This window comes from Bradysia coprophila, unplaced genomic scaffold (assembly GCF_014529535.1).
Source record: "Bradysia coprophila strain Holo2 unplaced genomic scaffold, BU_Bcop_v1 contig_70, whole genome shotgun sequence".
Classification (NCBI taxonomy): Eukaryota; Metazoa; Arthropoda; class Insecta; order Diptera; family Sciaridae; genus Bradysia; species Bradysia coprophila.
The window spans coordinates 2,216,036-2,235,177 of NW_023503941.1; the positions used below are offsets into that span (position 1 = coordinate 2,216,036).

The 19,142-nt window shown below is 35.2% G+C and overlaps 1 protein-coding gene and 1 long non-coding RNA gene across 2 annotated transcripts in view; one reads left to right on the forward strand and one right to left on the reverse strand.

Annotated features, from left to right (window-relative positions):
• Positions 1–673: 673 nt before the first annotated feature.
• On the reverse strand, positions 674–1,855 carry LOC119083708 (E3 ubiquitin-protein ligase TRAIP-like). The gene has a single exon (XM_037193497.1). It carries the CDS (start codon positions 1,697–1,699, stop codon positions 914–916), a length of 786 nt encoding a protein of 261 aa, XP_037049392.1. The 5' UTR covers positions 1,700–1,855; the 3' UTR covers positions 674–913.
• Positions 1,856–13,242: 11,387 nt separating this feature from the next.
• The window catches only part of LOC119083740, a 32,875-nt gene continuing 26,975 nt past the window's right edge, over positions 13,243–19,142 (forward strand). Inside the window, exons 1-2 of the long non-coding RNA XR_005088918.1 lie at positions 13,243–13,255; positions 19,129–19,135. This is a non-coding gene — a long non-coding RNA (uncharacterized LOC119083740). The remainder of the gene's footprint in view (positions 13,256–19,128; positions 19,136–19,142) is intronic.

Below are 19,142 nucleotides of genomic sequence, written 5' to 3' on the forward strand. Positions count from 1 at the left end.
TATCGAACAAGGTTTTTTGCTGAGTCTTTGGCTCACTGGTTGTTGGGCCTGATAGTTGGACGTCAAGCCACACATCGTCGCAATAATCTCGAAGTGAAATTTCGAAATTTGTTTTTGCCCTAGAATAACACTATTTTCTCCACTCAAAAGGCCATGAGAAAATGTTTTATTCACGCTTCGTTTGGTGAGAAAGTGTCTATTTTCTACCACAAACGTGTCGTGTAGACAAACATCTCGCACATCTGTAAAATTCTGTGTTCAAATCTGGAAGAAAATAGGAAATTCCAACTCCAACCAGCAATTTAGCTAATCGTCCGGCGTCGTAGACGAATAGAAATTACATTACAAGTATACAGAGCTCTAAAGACATGAACAACTGATAAGGAACTCGTGGGAATATACCGTTAAAGACGTTCATACGTAAACATGTCTTATATACAATTCAATTATCGCAAAGTTTTGAGTCAACCGACCGACCATCCCAACGAATTTCGTTGATCTTTTCTCTCTTTTTAATGGTGTTATCAATTTGACGGTATAAGCAATGCTCTCTCGTTGGAGAGACTGTAACAACATCTACTTTTGTGACTGAACTTTGGGGAAATTATATGAAGTAATAGGGACTCTATGACAACCGTTTTGTCTTGACGATAAAAAAAACATTGAAAGACTGTTGTTGCTTGGTAAAAGTATCGAAAAAATTCAGTTTTTATTCCAATTCCGAAAAATGGCTTAGCTTAACTCAACTCAATTATATTCATTAAAAACAGAAAACATTTTTTTTTTGTTCGGAAAACTTGCAATGCATACACGTCTACAACAATGTTGTACAACACTTTCTGTTACAAATGCTTACGAAATTATCTTTATGGCCTCTGCGCACTTTATAATATAATACAACAAAGCACATCGTTCAGTTCTCTCCTTTGACCATATTTTCAGTCTTCTCAGTCACACCGTCATTCACAACAATAACACAGTCATCGTCGTCACTCGCATTGTTATCATCATCATCACCATCCAAATCGATGACGATTTTCTTCGAGCTCTGGTGTTGGTTCATAAATTCATCCATTGCTACTTTTCGCTTCATCGCTGAACTAGCCGATGATAAAAGTGTGCGAACCTGTTCTCTCAATCGATTGTTTTCCACTTCAATTTCCGTCTGACGGGTCTGTAGCTGAGCATTTACCCGTTCAAAGCATTCGATTAACTTCATCCGACCATTTAAGTCAATTTGTGCGTTCCGCAGTTCGCGTCGACATTGATCCAATTTGTCCAGATGCTCCTTTTCCGCCAGTTTAGCCGCACTCATTTCGAACAGTAAATCTTTGATGCGTTCCTCGAAAATGATTATTTGATTGCGTAGACTGAGCGTCTCCCGGTTGTGATCCTCTGTGGCCAGTTTAAGCGTTGCATTCAACAATACAATGTCCACCTCCTTTGCGGCTAATGTGGTCTGCAATTGTTCCTTTTCGACATCCACCAACTGGTCTTTCAATTCATCCAATGTGGCGTTTGTGAAATTCGGATAAATTCTCGTCGGTCGACAGGTTTTTTTGCGACACTGCGGACAGGTCTTTGAACGTTTTATCCATTCGGCTAAGCAATTTTCGTGGAATATGTGACCGCATTTGAGGTGCAATAGAACGTTCTCCGGCAATAGGAATTCACAGCAAATACAACACGAAATTATCATAATTTTTGCTTTTCTATCAGCTGTTCAAGTTTTATATACTACACACTGCACACCGAAACGGAACTGAACAACCTTCGTGTATATGGATGTCGAGCAACAGACGAGAAGTTAAGTTGTGTACGCGTGAACGTTCAAAGTTACTCTGTTATGTTTTCTGTTTATGTGACTCATCTGCTCTGATAGTATAATGTACAGTGTTAGAGGTCTGCAGCTGCTGTGTACCGATCGGTGTGTGCCGTAGTACCTGAAAATTGTTTGAAGTTCAATTACATCTCGAAAAACCGGTTTCACAGTAATTACCGCAGCTGAGGCGAATTGAATAAAAGGGACCTGGCAAAATAACATTCTTGTATGAAATCCGTCATTTTATCGTCAAGTGTGGTGTGTCAACCGCAGATCTGTACCTGCGTGACCTCCTCAAAGTTTACAGCCTTGAAGTTCGGCATGTTAAAGGTGGCTACCAGAAGGTATCTCCATTTTGATTCAGTTTACTTAACAGATGCGTTGAAACACTAGCGCACATGTGAGAGTACGCCTTTTACAACATAACGTCATGTAAACGGAGAAATCTTCACTTTAAGAGGCACCAGTACTTAGCTAAAATTGTAGCCTACATTTGTGTGCCTCACATTTCATTTTTGATGATATCTTTTCATCAGAATCCTGTTTCAAAATTGTACGACCGCAATTCCGACCACGAATGTGTTAGCTTTCAACAGAAAATACATTTGGTTGTATTCGTTTGACCAGCTCTGAGAAAAGTGAGCAGTTTAATGAAATTTTCATAAACTGCTTATTGTTCTCAGAGCTGGTCAAATTGCTACAACCAAAACTATTTTCTGTCGAAAGCTAACACATTCGTGGACGGAATTGCGGTCGTACATTTTTGAAAAAGGATTCTGGTGGAAAGATATCATCAAAAGTAAACTAAAATCCAGTATTTAAAAATCGCCCTAATGTATGCTTTTCGTCAAAGTACCGGTGCCTCTTAATGTGAATCCAACTTTTAAGGTCGGTACGCATACACTCAGTTTTGGTCGCCGTTTAGAAAATGCGCATAGGCAGAGAGAGAACATTCTCTTTGAGCACATGCGTTATCAAAACGGAGCTCGTACTCGATTCCAGACCTCGCCTTCGGCTCTGTCTGGAAACATCTTACACGCTAAAGAAGACTTTTTGTGCTAGGTACGAAATATACTATTTCGTCGCCCGGTGAAGGCGCTGAGTTAATGAAACTAAATTTTGGCCACTATCATGACGATGTAAACCAAATTTATTTCATTTCCTTTCACTATTTGAACACGATTCACCGATTGAAAGCTAATTATTTTTGACATCTTTAAGGTCAGTTTCACTGACGAGTTAATACTTCACGGACAAAATCGGTAACATTGTCAGTGAAAGAAAAAGTATTTCTTCAATGTGATTTACTATTTTTGCCCGTTGCGCATCTCTAAACTGTAATGTATTGTATAGATAGAGAGAGAGAGAAGAGCTGATATAAGTCGTTTTACCAAACAAAGATGATTTTTTTCAGCTTTTTGTCATGATCGCACTAAAATCGTTTCGGCTACTCTCTTTCTCTTATACGTACGTGACTTAATGAAGTCGGTATACACATCACGAAAATTACTTTAGAAATGTGCTGGGATGAGGGCTTGGCAATTTTTAACCGCTTATAAAATCATTAACGAACTAATTTGTTAGAACAACTAAACGGCTACACTTAACATCAAATTTAGTTTGCATTTGCATTGATAATAACAATTTGATAATGTAAGGAAGTTATATCAGTTGTGGAGAGTAGAGAAAACTGTGTTTTGCTGGTATGCAACACATTTCTCAATGAACAGATGACTTTATTGTAATTGCATTTGTATTAAGAGTGTGGGTAGGATATTCGTATCTCGGAATTTTAAATTTTGAGCAAGTTTTATTTTTCGATGTATGTAATAATGGCCAAGGGCATTCATTTAGTTTGGAAACATAATACATTTTCTACCTGACTGCCAACCAGTTTCGTTTACCTTATATCACATAAATGTTAGATAGATTGTGGTAACGTTTATGTTTACTACAAAAACTAATGAAGTAATAGCAATGATCAATCAGTCGCAAAAACTTCGATGAAATGGAGTATCCGATTCGTTAGTAAAGATAAAGGTTTGTTATATAGGTGGAAGCATGGGTTTTCAGCGGGTATAATGTACGAATGCATGTGTGCCAACCTAAAAAAAATAAAAAACGACTGATGACCGGTGGCGACTCACTTGACGAGCAAATAATACACAGAGAAAAAAGTCAGATTAAATGTTTAATCTTTGGAAAGATTACGAACATTTTAAATTTTTCTAAAGATTTCATTTCAATCTTTTTTCAAAGATTACAAAAATTAAATCTTTCGATAGATTACGTTTCGGATTAAAATGGCTAAAATTGATAGTAGCAGTGAGAAGTGAAGTTAACTATAGACAATTTTGCCACGGATTTTTTTTTTTTCAAAGAACGTTGTTATGGTACCTAGAGTTTATGATTAGAATCTAGTAGGTGGTAGATGTGTAATTTTTTGTCAGCACAGAAATGTTTGAGACCTTTTTTTGCTTTTCTTTAGGAATATTAATTTGAGTTGAAAATCGTTGCAAAATTAAATAAATTCTTCCATGCAAATTGGTCTTATACTTCTTAATCAATTGTACAATTAAATATGGGGCGCAAAATATCGTTTTATTATAATATTTTCCTACTTTTCAATACTTTTGTCAGGCTCAACTTCCTTATCGTTGCTTATCCAGATTTATTAAATATAATAATTAAAAAAATGAAGAAAAAAAATGTTGCCTTCGATTAGGATTTGAACTCGTTTACTATGATGGTTACCTCAGTCGGTACAAAGGTTTCGTTCAGAAGATTATTTTTTAATCTTTGAAAGATTAAAATCTCCGTAACAACGGTTCGAAATTAAATCTTGCTAAGATTAAGAACCCAATCAGGGGTCGTACTACTCCTTATTTTCCTGATTTTCCTTATTTTTGAAAAAACCACCTTATTCCTCCTTATTTTTGAAAAAGTTCCTTTTTTTCCTTATTTTTCAATAATTTTGACGAGAAAACTACATTTTTGGATAACAGATAATAAAAAAAAATCGCTGCGCGGCAGAATACTGAGCAATAGGGTCATCGTAAATCTTCACCCGATCTCCTACTGCTAGTAAACAAACCATAGAAATGTAGTTCCTTGTTGTCGATTTTACTGAAGAAAAATATCCACGTGGATTACAGTAATTTTGCTACCTTCCCACTCAATGGGAAGAGCGGTGTTGAAGAAGGGGAGGGAGGGTAGAATTGAAGGTAACGGACGAATGTTTGGAAAGAATTGCCTCTGTCTCACGCTAAAAAGCGCGGTCATACTAAGTCAGTTAAAGCATCGACTTTACAAAAAGTCAGTCTAAGAAACAATCTAACGACAATAGAGCACAGTGGGGGAGGGGGTCCCAAAGTTTCAAAATTTTGGTGGACGCCACTTGTGTGCGACCTGTTGGAGGCTTGAAAAGGTCAATGGAATCTACCTGTTCCAAGTCATCTATGGGAAGAATCATTATTTTATTATTTCACTGATGTACTAAGAGGGAAACTTTCCCAACAAACTATTTGGTGGTAGATCACACAGAAAAACAAGACCTACATAAACTTAAATTCATTTGTGTTGTTTACAAATTTGATATAATTCTGACCTCAAATCTCTACTTCACCTAAAAGAAAATTAAGGAATGTAGCATATTGAGAAATGTACAGTTTTATCCTGAGGTTCAAAACACGACCTACAACCAATGGAATGTTGTAAAGAGCCATAGTCTTATTTTGTGGGTTGTGTGGATTATTTGTATTAATATTTACACGTAAATATTCACAGTCCACAAAATAAACAATTGACATGGTATAAGAAAGTAGCGGTAAGCTAAGGTTAATAATTTCAAATTAACTTTTACTATTAAACCATGGTAATTCATAGGCCGCGTTCAGGAACGAAAAATTCTTCACTGAGTGAACATTCGTTTCGTTGAGTTAACGCTGTCAAGTTTAACTTTGAGGTTAGATTTCTCACGATGTACTTTGGTCGTGAAAGTTTACCCAGATGTCATGAACGTTTCGTTTCTGAACGTGGCCCATTGCGTTTAAGTGGATTTAAGTGGATTAAATTAGTGTAAAATCGTTGAATATGGGTATGGGAATTTTTGAAAAACTTCGTAATTTTTGATTATGAGCCTAAAAAAGCGTGCAGGGGGTGTGCGAATAAAAAATCATCAAGATTTTTACCCAAAAATTTACTTCCAAGCTCCTTATTTTCTCCTTAATTTCAACCGAAAAATTCCTTATTTTCTCCTTATTTTTTTAAAAAACCTCCTTATTTCCTTAATAAGGCACGCCATTTTTGAGTGCGAGGTCTGAACCCAATAGCTCAGTGGTAAAGTACAGGACTGGAGATACGGAGGTACCGAGGTGAAAGAGTTCAAATCCTGATCAAAGTAAGTAAAAAAAAACATTTAATTTCAACTAAACAAATAAAATTCCCAATTTCAGAATAAATAAAACAAGTAAATCTGATTCGATATTCAAATATAAGTTGAAAAAAAAATTTTTATTTCAAAATAAAAAAATTTAAATCTCTTGCAAGATTTCGATCTAATCCATCGAAAGATTATTTTCGAAATATTAAATGCAAGTAATCTTTCGAAAAATTAGATTTCAATCCAAAAATAAATTTGGTCCTATATGTAATCCGAAAAAGATTTAAATCTAATCCAGGATTTCTCTCTGTGTACGAGAACAAATTCGTCACTCTATATCGGTGATATGCTTGCCGTCCGTGAAATAGTAAATTTCATTAATTTGAGTTGAATTCGTTTCGCTCGTATCGGCAATGGCAAATTTATAAATGGACGGAAAATAATTACATTTTTCCCGGCTAAAAAGATTTTTTTTTAATTTGCAGACCTCTACTAAAAAGAGAAATAGTATATCTCGAGGCTACAATGTGTGTCGTTACGTATAATCCGGACAGTCTACTGCATGTGAACATTTTCTTCATGCATACAAATAGGCGTTTATGATGAGTACAATCTTGCACATGCTTTTGATGTAAGAGTGATTTCCATAAGACTAGGAATCAAATTCGACTTTCCGTGTAAAATTTGTTGATCAAGGCTTACCTCAATCAACACACGGAATGTTTTTAGCCCCGTACGAAGTACTGGGGGCTTATAAGATTAATATGCCGTTTGTAACACGTCGAATTGGAAGCAGACAGTAAGGGCAAAGCATTTGGTTATGTTAATAGATGACGAATCCGCAATAAAAAAAATGTCCGTCCGTCCGTCTGTGACCGCTCTAGCTTGAGTAAATCACAACCTTTTTTGAAAATTCTTTTTTTTCCCGATTGGTATCGACAAAAGTAAGGTCAAGTTCGAAAATGGGCATGGTAGGGTCGGCCCCTCCAGAGCTAGGGCCCTATAGGTGTTTTTCAGTCTTTCAACGATATCTACCGAAATACGCACGCAATAGCTGCTTGTGATATATCAAATGAAAGGTATTGACGAGTAGAACAAAGTTGCTGAACATTGTTTTTGGGTAAGATGCAACGTGGGCTTGTTGGGAGGGCTCAAAGGTCGTTACTCGGCCCTAAGTGTTTTTTGCACATAAATCGAGTAAATCTCATCCGATTTTGCTAATTTTTGTTTTATTTGAGAGGTAATTGAATACCGAAAAGAACGTGGCGAAAAAAGTTTCAAATTTGGGTCCTTGGACTAAGGCCGCTACTCGGCCCTAAGTGTTTTTTGCACATAAATCGAGTAAATGTCATCCGATTTTGCTAATTTTTGTTTCATTTGAGAGATAATTGAATGCCGAATAGAATGATGGCGAAAAAAGTTTCAAATTTGCGCCCTTGGACTAAGGCAGCTACTCGGCCCTAAGTGCTTTTTGCACATAAATCGAGTAAATCTCATCCGATTTTGCTAGTTTTTGTTTCATTTGAGAGATAATTGAATACCCAATGGAAAGTTGGCAAAAAATTTTGGGTTTCTAAAATAATGTCGTAAATTGTTGGTTTTATTTGAGAGGTACTTCGTACTGGCTTTCGTAATTGCGCTATGCGCAATTTTAAAAATGAACACTTTCAGTAAATTTGACCATGCCCAACTTGACTTGCATTTTGGTAACAGACGCATTAGAGGGTTGTAGACGTAATAGGGTCCGGACGGCTACGGACGTATTATGGTTACGGACGAAGTAGGATTATGGGTCGTACGGGGCTAAGTCGCAGCAAACGCTCCGACTGTTCTGATGCCTTGTTTTTAACTAATTGATTCCAAGGCTGTAAACTTTGAGGAGGTCATGCAGACCGCCATTTATTAGATACGCGGGAACACACCACGTCTGATGATTTTACATACAAAAAAAAAATCACCACATCAGGTCACGCAGACCGCCATCTGAATCTGCGTGACCTCCCCAAAGTTTACAGCCTTGATTGATTCAACTAACAGTGCGGAGCAATAGTTTCTTCAACTAATCGTAATGGTCAATTTCATACCTACTTAATTATGAAAATTTAGATGGGCAGCGCCGGAATTTTTTACGTGCAGTACTTGCATTATGCATGAACACACTTCTCTCCTACTATACTAAAACGACACTTTTATGATGGAATGTTGGAAAACTCATTCAACACCACTCACACTCACACATTCTATTCATTTATGTGCAATTCTACCTTTTACTCTATCAAACCTTTTCTGAGAATTTTGAGCGCCTAACAACATACTTCCTACAAAAATTTAAAAACAAATAAATATGCCTGCATGCCAAAAAAAAATGCGCATGCCACCTCTGTCGGTCGGTGGAGGCTAAACTTTTTGGTCGTTCAGATTCCGAGGATATAATTTGAAAATCGGAATTCTTTCTTTGACTTTCGTTTATTTAGATCGGTAAACATTTCCGGTGGAATAAATCCGCTAACATCGTCGTAACCATCTTTAGCAGTAAATTGAATCACAACTTTCCAATGGCGTCATTAATTAAGATGTGACTTGGCGTTGGAATGTGTATTTTGAACAGTAAAACACATTCATTTGTAACTTTCTGGTTACGAATCGGTTCGTACAGTCTCACTTTAAGTGCAAAATTTTAAGCCAAATTTTTACGATTTTTGATGACAAATCTCCAGATTTGAAACATTTTCATTGTGTGACCCACATTTTGCATTCATTTCATTCAATCTACTTATGTTGTAGACGTTTCTTTTTGCAAGCGAATTCATGTAAATTTCGATATTTAAATAAAGTCAAACATTGTGTCTAATGAGAACTTTTTGTGGGCAAGGCGCAGACAAATATTATTTTAGCATTTTTGCCAAATAAACAAATTGGTGAAAACAAAAGTTAAACATTCACGTTGGACCGTTTGTTTGTTCGCCGAGTTTTTTTTATGGCTGAAGATGAAAGTTTTTGCCATTTTTTTTTTGGAATGTCTTCAGCTAATCGATGGCTCTCCTCGCACATCGCTTTTAGCACATTTAAGTGATACGTTGAGGTAATAAAGACGGTTCGAAGAATGTTTACCGTTTGATTCAAATTAACTGATGACCCAAAATTTGATACAGATGGTGGTACGGGAGCAGTTCTATCCATCCGTACTATAACATGGCTCTAAGATTTTAGAATCAAGATTTCTTGTTAATTATCGATTGATGTAAACACCATAATATATCGATTGACCATCCAAAATCGATTGATATAAAGAAGCTTCTATTGAAGCGGAGAGACAGTTTCAGTACTGTGAACCAGAATGGTCTAACCATCATGTTGCTTCCCTTCACAGGAACTCTAAATTTGTAGAACACTGCCCAGTGTCCATGTGTCCTTACACAAGGCTTTTCTCTCACTCTTCTTTTTCACAACAATTCAAAGATCATCACTTTTCCATGAAAGATTGGAAACTATTGTTGATTGGGAACTGTTGTGGATTGGAAACTATTGTGGCCTGGGAACTGTTGTGGATTAGGAACTGTCGTACATAAGAAACTGTCATTTCATTTATTTTCCGTAAAAAATATCATGGGCGCGCGTTAGCATAGCGCCCGTGACGCAAGTCCTATTACTAGAAAAAATTTCAAAAAAATTTTTTTGTCGTAGACTGCAGAACCATATATACAGCAAATATTGAAGTTCTACAATTCAAATACAAATGACTCCAAATTACCATTAAAAAAAACTAGGCGTCCGTACGAGTTCAACGAGCCATCACACGTTCTTGCAGCTTAAAATTTGGCCACGCAAAAAATCTTCCAAGAAGCCCCATTTCCATACATTTTGGTCAATTTCAGTACTTTAAACGAAATGAAAAAATCCTACGTTACTTTGTTAGTCCGTCCGTCCGTCTGTCCGTCCGTCCGTCCGTGTTTCCTATCTTCTAAAGTCTTCTTTAGATTTTGTTGAAATTTTGGGAGTAGATTCTAGTCGTCATTCTAAGACATTCCAGAAAAAAAAAATTGGGGGGAACCGGCCTCGTTTCGGAGCTAGGGCTCCTCGAAGTTCCCATATAGGCCCCATATAAGAACACCTTTAAGTGTGTGTGTGTGGATGGGTATGGTAGAACAAATTTGTTCGCTTTTGGTAAGCTCTGCTCGCCTCAATTTTTTTTCCTAAACTTAGTATTTTTTAAATTTTGAAATTTTTTTTAAATTTTTCAAAATTTTCCAAATTTTTTCACAATTTTTAAATTTTTCAAAATTTTTTAAATTTTTAAATTTTTTTTAAATTTTTCAAAATTTTTAAAATTTTAAATTTTTCAAAATTTTTCAAAATTTTTTAAATTTTTCAAATTTTTTAAATTTTTTTAAATTTTTCAAATTTTTTGAAATTTTTAATTTTTTTTTAAATTTTTCAAATTTTTTCAAATTTTTAGTTTTTTTTTAAATTTTTTAAATTTTTCAAATTTTTTAAATTTTTTTAAATTTTTCAAATTTTTTCAAATTTTTTAAATTTTTTCAAATTTTTTAAATTTTTTAAATTTTTTTAAATTTTTCAAATTTTTTCAAATTTTTTAAATTTTTCAAAATTTTTTAAATTTTTCAAATTTTTTAAATTTTTTTAAATTTTTCAAATTTTTTCAAATTTTTAATTTTTTTTTAAATTTTTCAAATTTTTTCAAATTTTTAATTTTTTTTTAAATTTTTTAAATTTTTCAAATTTTTTAAATTTTTCAAATTTTTTCAAATTTTTAAAATTTTTTTAAATTTTTTAAAAATTTTTACATTTTTTAAATTTTTTCAAATTTTTAAAATTTTTCAAAATTTTTCAAAATTTTTAAAATTTTTAAAATTTTTAATTTTTTTTTTGAAATATCAGTCAAAAACACTTAAAAGAGTAAAAGTGACGCAAGTCCCTGTGCATGCTTCCAAAACAACTGATATCGCTGGTTGTGACGCATTCTGCGCTTGTACGCAAAAACTGTAACAGGAAAAATTTGACCCAAGAAATTCTAGAAACAAAATTTTACCAAAAAAATTTTGCGTCGCAAGTGGCAGATGTTGAGGAAAGTACTTTTAGGAAATTTTTTTAAAATAGACAAGAATACGTCCTAATACGTCCGAATCATCTGCCACTTTGTGACGCAAAATTTTTTTGGTAAAATTTTGTTTCTAGAATTTCTTTGGTCAAATTTTTCCTGTTACAGTTTTTGCGTACAAGCGCAGAATGCGTCACAACCAGCGATATCAGTTGTTTTGGAAGTATGCACAGGGACTTGCGTCACTTTTACTCTTTTGAGTGTTTTTGACTGATATCGATTACAACGACCCGCGTAGCTCCAGTATGTAAACAATTCAAATTCTAAGGAGCTACGTTGAAACTGTGTTCTGAATTAACATGTCACATACGGCTAATCATCTGTTATCCATAACGACGACAAAACTAATGGCAAGCTCTAGGTAATATGGTCGTTTATACAGTAAATTGAATGTTAAAAAAATTGAAGTACAAGATTTGAAATCAACAGATCAATAGTACATTACGTCAGAGGTTCTAAATTTTTATTTTGACGAGTGGGCCCGGTATGGCCCGACCCGAAGGCGAGGGCTGTACGGGCTGTATTCCCACTCGTCAAAATAAAAATTTGGAACCTCGTACGTCCAGTGCTTTACGTGCTTCTGGTCGGTAAATGCGGAAAATGTACTCAAAAAATTGCATTTACCCACCAGAAGCACGTAAAACACTTTGATCGATGGAAGTAATAGACCCGATAATATCACTGGTCATATGCTTGCCGCCTGCAACAGGTTAATGAAACCCGCGCAGATTGGGATCTATTTCAGTTTGGGAACTGTTGGTATTCGTATGTTCTGGAGTTGAGATATTACGGTGTGGAATGTTTACTTGTATGTTGCAAGAACAAAAAAAACATTTCTAAATCAAATCGAAATGATATCAAAAAGATTTGTTCAACGTCCACATTTGCTCTGTGTTGATTTAACAGTAAACAATAATGTTCGAACGCCGTTAAATGTTTCCATAATGAATAATAGAGAAATTAAAAGATAACAATCGGAAAACAAATTCGAAGCACACTCCACTTTACGAAAAACAATCTGAATAAACAAAAAAAAAACGAAAATAGAAACAGAAGTTAGAAACCATTGTGAGTAGCAAAGTCGATGACAATATAATCAGCGCTTTTGTTTGCCTGAATGGAATTCGGTATCCGAAACAACAATTTTAATTGCTGCTTTTATCAAAATTCTTTTTCACTTTTTGGTGTCTGTTAAATTCGTGTCACAATACGGATTCCATTTCTAATGAGAGAAAAATTTCGATTGTTCGGTAAACATGCGAGTAAGTCATTCTTTCATTAACTACCGACTTCGCTCATTCATTTACTAGTCTTATCAGTCTTCAGTTTTAATTCATTGAAGTCAAGCTTATAATACGCATTACGAGTTAGTCAACGGAAGCAAAGCACCTAGCAGGGTAATCGAAGTATGCGAATATTTCCATACCTTTTTTTTGATAATGTCATTGCAAAATTACCATTAAGGCTGCTAATGGTATTATTGGTATCAAAAAACTACTCTATTTGACGTGTAAAAACCTCTATTACCCTGCTAGGTGCTTTGACGGAAGACTTAGAAATCCCATGAATAGCTTAAATTGCCTCATTACAAATACGCGTACTGGTCGAATTTTAAGCTAACAGTGAACTCCTACGTCCTACATGGAGTTCTGCAGTGCGTACTTAGTCTATGGACATTCGGGCGATGGATGATATCGTAGCATCTGCAACCCAGCAGTAGAACAGAGGTTCAGTCCTATGATTATATTCATTCAACGACCGAAGGGGTTGCCTTAAATCTGTCATCGAAAGTCATTTGAAATCTTGTTTATTTTTTGTAATAGACAGTTTGCGCAAATGACGTATAAGTTATACGTCGACTTATAAATATGAACTTATATGTAAGTCAGTTATAAGTTATAAGTGTGAGGTGGTTGTAAGTCATAAGTTATAAGTCGACCACTTATAAGGTCAAATTTATAAGTGCTTAAGTTTATACGTGAAACCATTAAACGTCAGAGGTTTATACTAAAGTCTGGGACCAAAAAAAAATTAGAAATTAAACTTTAGGGAGGTTGCCAAACGTTTCTATGGTTGTAAACGTTCTGTTAAAATTGGTCCTTTTCAGCTACCTAACAGGCACAACAACAGATTTTTTAACGGTCAAAAAGCCTCTTATTTTGGCCCCCGCAGTGGTAATATTTACCAACATAAAACACTAAATTTATGTGAAAAATATGTGTGAATCATCTGAAAGACAGCTGATGCAAATTCATGCTGAAATTTCACTGCCTCTCACTGTAACCTAAATTATGATGGAATTTTTGGAGACTGTTGGGTGTAAATAGAGATCACTGAGAACTATCTAAAACCGTACACTTTGCCTATATTCTATTTGTGTATCAGTCATAATCTGTTTTCTCCAGCCACAGCACTGCTACTAGCAAGAACATAGAAAATATTCGGAGGCTGATGAAATCGCAGTAGGCACTGCGTTTCTGTTATACAGATAGATGACTTATTTTCGTTGTATGAGTTAAATCATGAAATACAAACAATCCTAAGCGGTATCTCGTATCACTGAAGCCTCCAAATTTGACACTTGTCAATTCAGTGTTCGTTCATGCTAGTAGCAGTGCTGGGCTCCATCCTGGCATTCAATTTTATATAAAACTTTAGCTACGAGGGCAACATAAATTGTCATTTTTGAAGCGTAGAAGAACGTAGAATAATTGATTGACATGACCGAAAAATCCAGGAAAATTCAAAGCCAGAAGATTTCCTAACTATTGTTGAAATATCGCAGTAGTAGTTGCAATAGTTGCACTTGCCAATTTATCAATCTAGACAAATAATAGTAACGTCACAACATGGCGAGACGATGATACAATATAGAAAGCGAGACTTATCAGGAAATGCGTCCATATTTTATGAGGCAGTTGTTCAAACAGAGAACTGTCTGCGATAAGAGCGTCTTGCATGAATTAATTCGATTAGGACAGGACATACAGCATCGGTGAGATAATGTTTCAAATGGACATGTTGATACTGTTCATGTATTAGTAATGGGATAATTTACAGGTTTGTGCACTGAAATCTTACACAGTAATCTCAACATTACCTCTCGCTATTGAATAAAAACATTCACAAATCTGAGAGCGATATGCCATCCGAAGTGTTATGATGAATGATGATGTTCAAGAAGAAAAATAGCAAAACAAAACGATAAAATACTTTTCTATGACGAACAGCATCAGGTCTTACTTAAGTCGATTCCATTTAGTTATTACATTTTTACAATTTTTTTTTTAAATTCATTCCGTAGTCAATGAATGAATCTAATCGGTTTGTGATGCGTTTGTGTGTGTGTGTGTTTGATGTACACGTATTTAATGCATTGTTTGTTTTGCATAACCCAGAAACCTACAAAACAATTTTGAATTTTTTTTTATCAAAAAACGATTCGTACGATGATTTTGATTTGATTGATTGTTTGCAACAATTTTTGATATATTTGGATGAGTGAGGCGTAGTCTTGCGGAATTCAAATTTTCTCACAATTTTCTGTTCACTTCAGAATTTAATGGCAAAACAAAATTGCAGAAACTTTAAATTTTCCACTAGAAAATTGAAATTGTAAACGTATAGAGGGTAACGAGTAATTTCGCGCCGCGCGAGATTACACATATTATAGTGGAATTTCGCGCCCATACATTTTTCAATGGCTAACTTGATTTAGAGAATTTTTACGAGTACCTGGCGATAAATTGGCGGTAGATTCAGTTGAGTATCAGGCACATAAATTTTGGAGATGCGAATTTTATTCTAACACCCTAGAGCTTTGTATCAGGGATACCGGTATCCTTAGAAAGTGTGGATTTTCCTTTTACAAAACGTTAGGATACCGGTATCTCAACTGAGATACACGTATTTTGTATCAAGGATACCGGTATCCCGACATAGAAAGTGTGGATTTTCCTTTAACAAAACGTTAGGATACCGGTATCCCAACTAAGACACACGTATTTTGTATCAAGGATACCGGTATCCCGACATAGAAAGTGTGGATTTTCCTTTAACAAAACGTTAGGATACCGGTATCCCAACTAAGACACACGTATTTTGTATCAAGGATACCGGTATCCCGACATAGAAAGTGTGGATTTTCCTTTAACAAAACGTTAGGATACCGGTATCCCAACTAAGACACACGTATTTTGTATCAAGGATACCGGTATCCCGACATAGAAAGTGTGGATTTTCCTTTACAAAACGTTAGGATACCGGTATACCAACTGAGACACACGCATTTTGTATCAAGGATACCGGTATCCCGACATAGAAAGTGTGGATTTTCCTTTAACAAAACGTTAGGATACCGGTATCCCAACTGAGATACACATATTTTGCATCAAGGATACCAGTATCCTTACTCAGAAAAAGTGGATTTTCCTTTTACAAAATGTTAGGATGCCTGCATCGCAACTGAGACGTTGCGAGATTCCTACCAGCAAGAAATTCCTTATGGACGCGAAATTACACTAATAAAGTAGGAATTTCGCGTGGCGCGAGATTACGCCCATACGGCGTAGAGTGAGTACTGACTCCGACTGGTTTCCTGCCACTTCCGCGTTGTTAACGCTGTTTTGTTTTTGATATTTTTGTGACTTGTCGCTCTATGTCAGCTAAGTTTAAAATATTAATTGATTTACACTCGCGATCAGATCACTGTGTCAAGGTTCATACAGTTCTATAGGGTTACGTCAAGACCTAAATGTAGCATTAAGGTGGTAAAAATGCAACGTAACGTTTTCATTTTACATGTAAAATTAGAAATTAGACAACACCGTATGGTTCTACAAACAATGGAATAAGATGGTATTTTGACTGCGTCAAAACAAAGTTTGTTTGCTAGAGAGGGTATTGGTTACGCAGATCGACATGATTTCATTGACAGCAATCAGGTGGATCTCAAGCTACAAATACACTAACAGTCCTCCCATGAAAATACCACTGGAGTTGAAATCACTGGCTACCAGTTTAAAATACCTTTGTCTCCCCAGGGTCTCTAATTTCAATTAAGGGAGATGAACTGTACGAAAAATGACGTCATTTTCCAGTGGGATTCATCGAAAATAGGAACCCAGTTAATGTCAACCGAATTCGTGTCTCTAAGTTTGCTGCAACTGTTATACCCATACAATCAAACTGCTAATGCTTACGGATCTTGCCGCTAACACAACTCTTACCCACAATCCTGAAGGTACAGTGGGACTTTTAGCTCTGAACATATTTCCGATTTTTTAGAGTTTAGAGAATTTCATCGATGTTCCCAGTCAATTAGGGCCAGGTTCTGATATTTTGGTGCGAAATTTCAAAACGTCTTAGCAAATTTAAATTTTGCGCCAAAATATCATAACCTAAGAATCGCTTAACTGACTAGGAAAAAAATCAGTTTGTAAATTGAGTGTAGAGTATAAAGGCATACAGAACCCTGTCATTCTTTTAGAGAAGGATTCGGATGATTCGGATGCTTCGCTAAACGAACATGTGGCTAAGTATAATGAACGACAGACTCTATTTACCTCTTCAATGTGTAGCTCTTTGACAGTTGAAACGCAAAAACCATACATTGTTTTACGAATGTCATTCACAAATATTCGAAGCAAATTTTCAGTTTCCTCGTTTTTCGTTTGGTGCAGGTAAACATAAAATTTAACTTCCAAACGAAAAGCCTCAGGCTCCCACGAAAATTGTGTCTGAAAATAAATGTCATCCAGAAATTTCCATTTTTCTCTTTCAACTATTCGAAAGTCGGGTTCGGTGTGCTTCTGAAGCAATGTTTCAGCTGATTATTGTCGGTCTTTACTGCGCATTCGATTTTCTCTTTGTTTTCTTACGTTAATAACAAATTAACGACAATTATGGCAACAATGTATAATGCAATGGTCAGTAATATCTCAAATGTTCAGCTCATTTTGATTAGCCACATCAACCATTGTGCTCATTGCACTTGAATGTTTTAACGTTTCAGACGGTGCGTCATTTTTACTTCTTCCATTAACACTAGACTGTAATTTCTAGTGAAAATATCGGAGAATTGGGTTGTCAATTTCAATAATAATTCAATAAATCGGAGAAATCATTAATATTATAATTGCTATCTTACCGTCAAACAACCAACAGCCAATTAACTGTTGGACGACTTCATTGTTAACAGCAAATATTTGAAATCGAATTTCATATTTTTCTCTTAAAATGGCACACACACATCGGATTATTTATTTTCATTGGTTTTCTTTTCATTTCGATGGTTTTGTTATAATTATGTTCTTTCAGCATATTTAAATCAAATTTTATTTTAGCAATTAAATTTGTTTTTTTCTCTCTATTTTTGAAAATGGCAAGCTTAAGTGATTTTTAATTTAAATAATCAACAAACAAAAAAAACAGAACGACAATCTTTCCGGCAGCAATTTATGATTTCTTTTGTTGTGTTGTCGACTGAAAATCAAGCTCAATTGTTTAATTGACTAAAATTATTCATTCGAAAGTGATCGGGCGCTACATTCTCTGTGGCATAAAATGAAAATAAAAGGAACAACATCTTTTGACAGTTGGCATATTTGACGTTTCATTTTCACAAAGGCAGGAGTAAAACCCAAGGTAAATATACATACTGATCAGTATGTATATTTACCTTGGTAAAACCAGGCCTAAGAGACCTAATACACTAACTGTATGAAAATGAACTTAAATGTAGTGAACACTGACTAAAAATTGAGTTAGTTCTACTTCGCAAAACGTAGAGCTACTAGATAGTTCAGGTCCATATAGTCAAATGAATCTAGCTCTGCGCTTTGGGTGAGTACCGCTGTTGCATTTAGTCCGTTGTCAAATAATTATCGAATTGCAATGCTATCTTTTGAGAAGGGTTCTGATACTAAAGCGGAAGAACGTTTATTAATTTAATTTTTTCGATTCCATCGGTAAACATTTCTTATATCATTGTCATAATCATGTACTATTTGGCATGTAGTGATGCAAATCAAGGTTCTGAAAGAACAGGTTAAGACACTTCTGAGTGTTGATCACGAAGTCGCGGTGACATACAAATTTTGACAAATAGATGCTTTTTATTGAACAGACTCATGACAGATTGTTTGAAATGCCAACTTGATAAAAATTATTCAGTTTTCTTCAAGTTGACATTTCAAACAATCTGTAATGGGTGTGTTCAACAAAATGTATCTATTTGTCAAAATGTGTGTGTCACCCGCCTTCGTGGGTTTCTTAACCTGTTCTTTCAGAACCTTGATATAAATCAAGTGAACATCTAAATTTTGAAGAAAAACATTCAAAATCTAATAAAGCATTCTCCCATTCTCTCATTTTCCAACCTTATATACCATGTCACCTGGCGTCCATGACCTCAGAAATTGCTACATTATACATCCCTTACTCTCGTTGACTTTAGGCTCCAAGCCGATAAAAGTCTATTGGTCTTCACTGCACAATTTAGTTAAGGTCAGGTGCAGTTGTTTACAATTTTTGCGATACTAAACACCTTCACCTGGCCTTAAATGTAAAAACATTCGTTTTACTCAATAGAGTAGCAATGGTTCGATAAAACGCTGACCCAATTATTGAAAACGCTCCATTGATCAATGTTAGCCCAACTTTCCAAGTCTCCAAATAAAAATACAGGCAAAATTCGCAAAAAACAGTAAACCTCAAAACAGAAAATGTGTCACTTTTCAAAATTCCGTGACTGTAGATTAAACTAACAAAAATTAATAAATTGCACCTCTAACTTTGTAGTACTAGATTTGGCGTGTTCT

What these genes read in the sequence shown, in the direction of transcription:
- LOC119083708 (XM_037193497.1), bottom strand. Translation starts at nt 1,699, where the DNA reads ATGATAATTTCGTGTTGTATTTGCTGTGAATTCCTATTGCCGGAGAAC.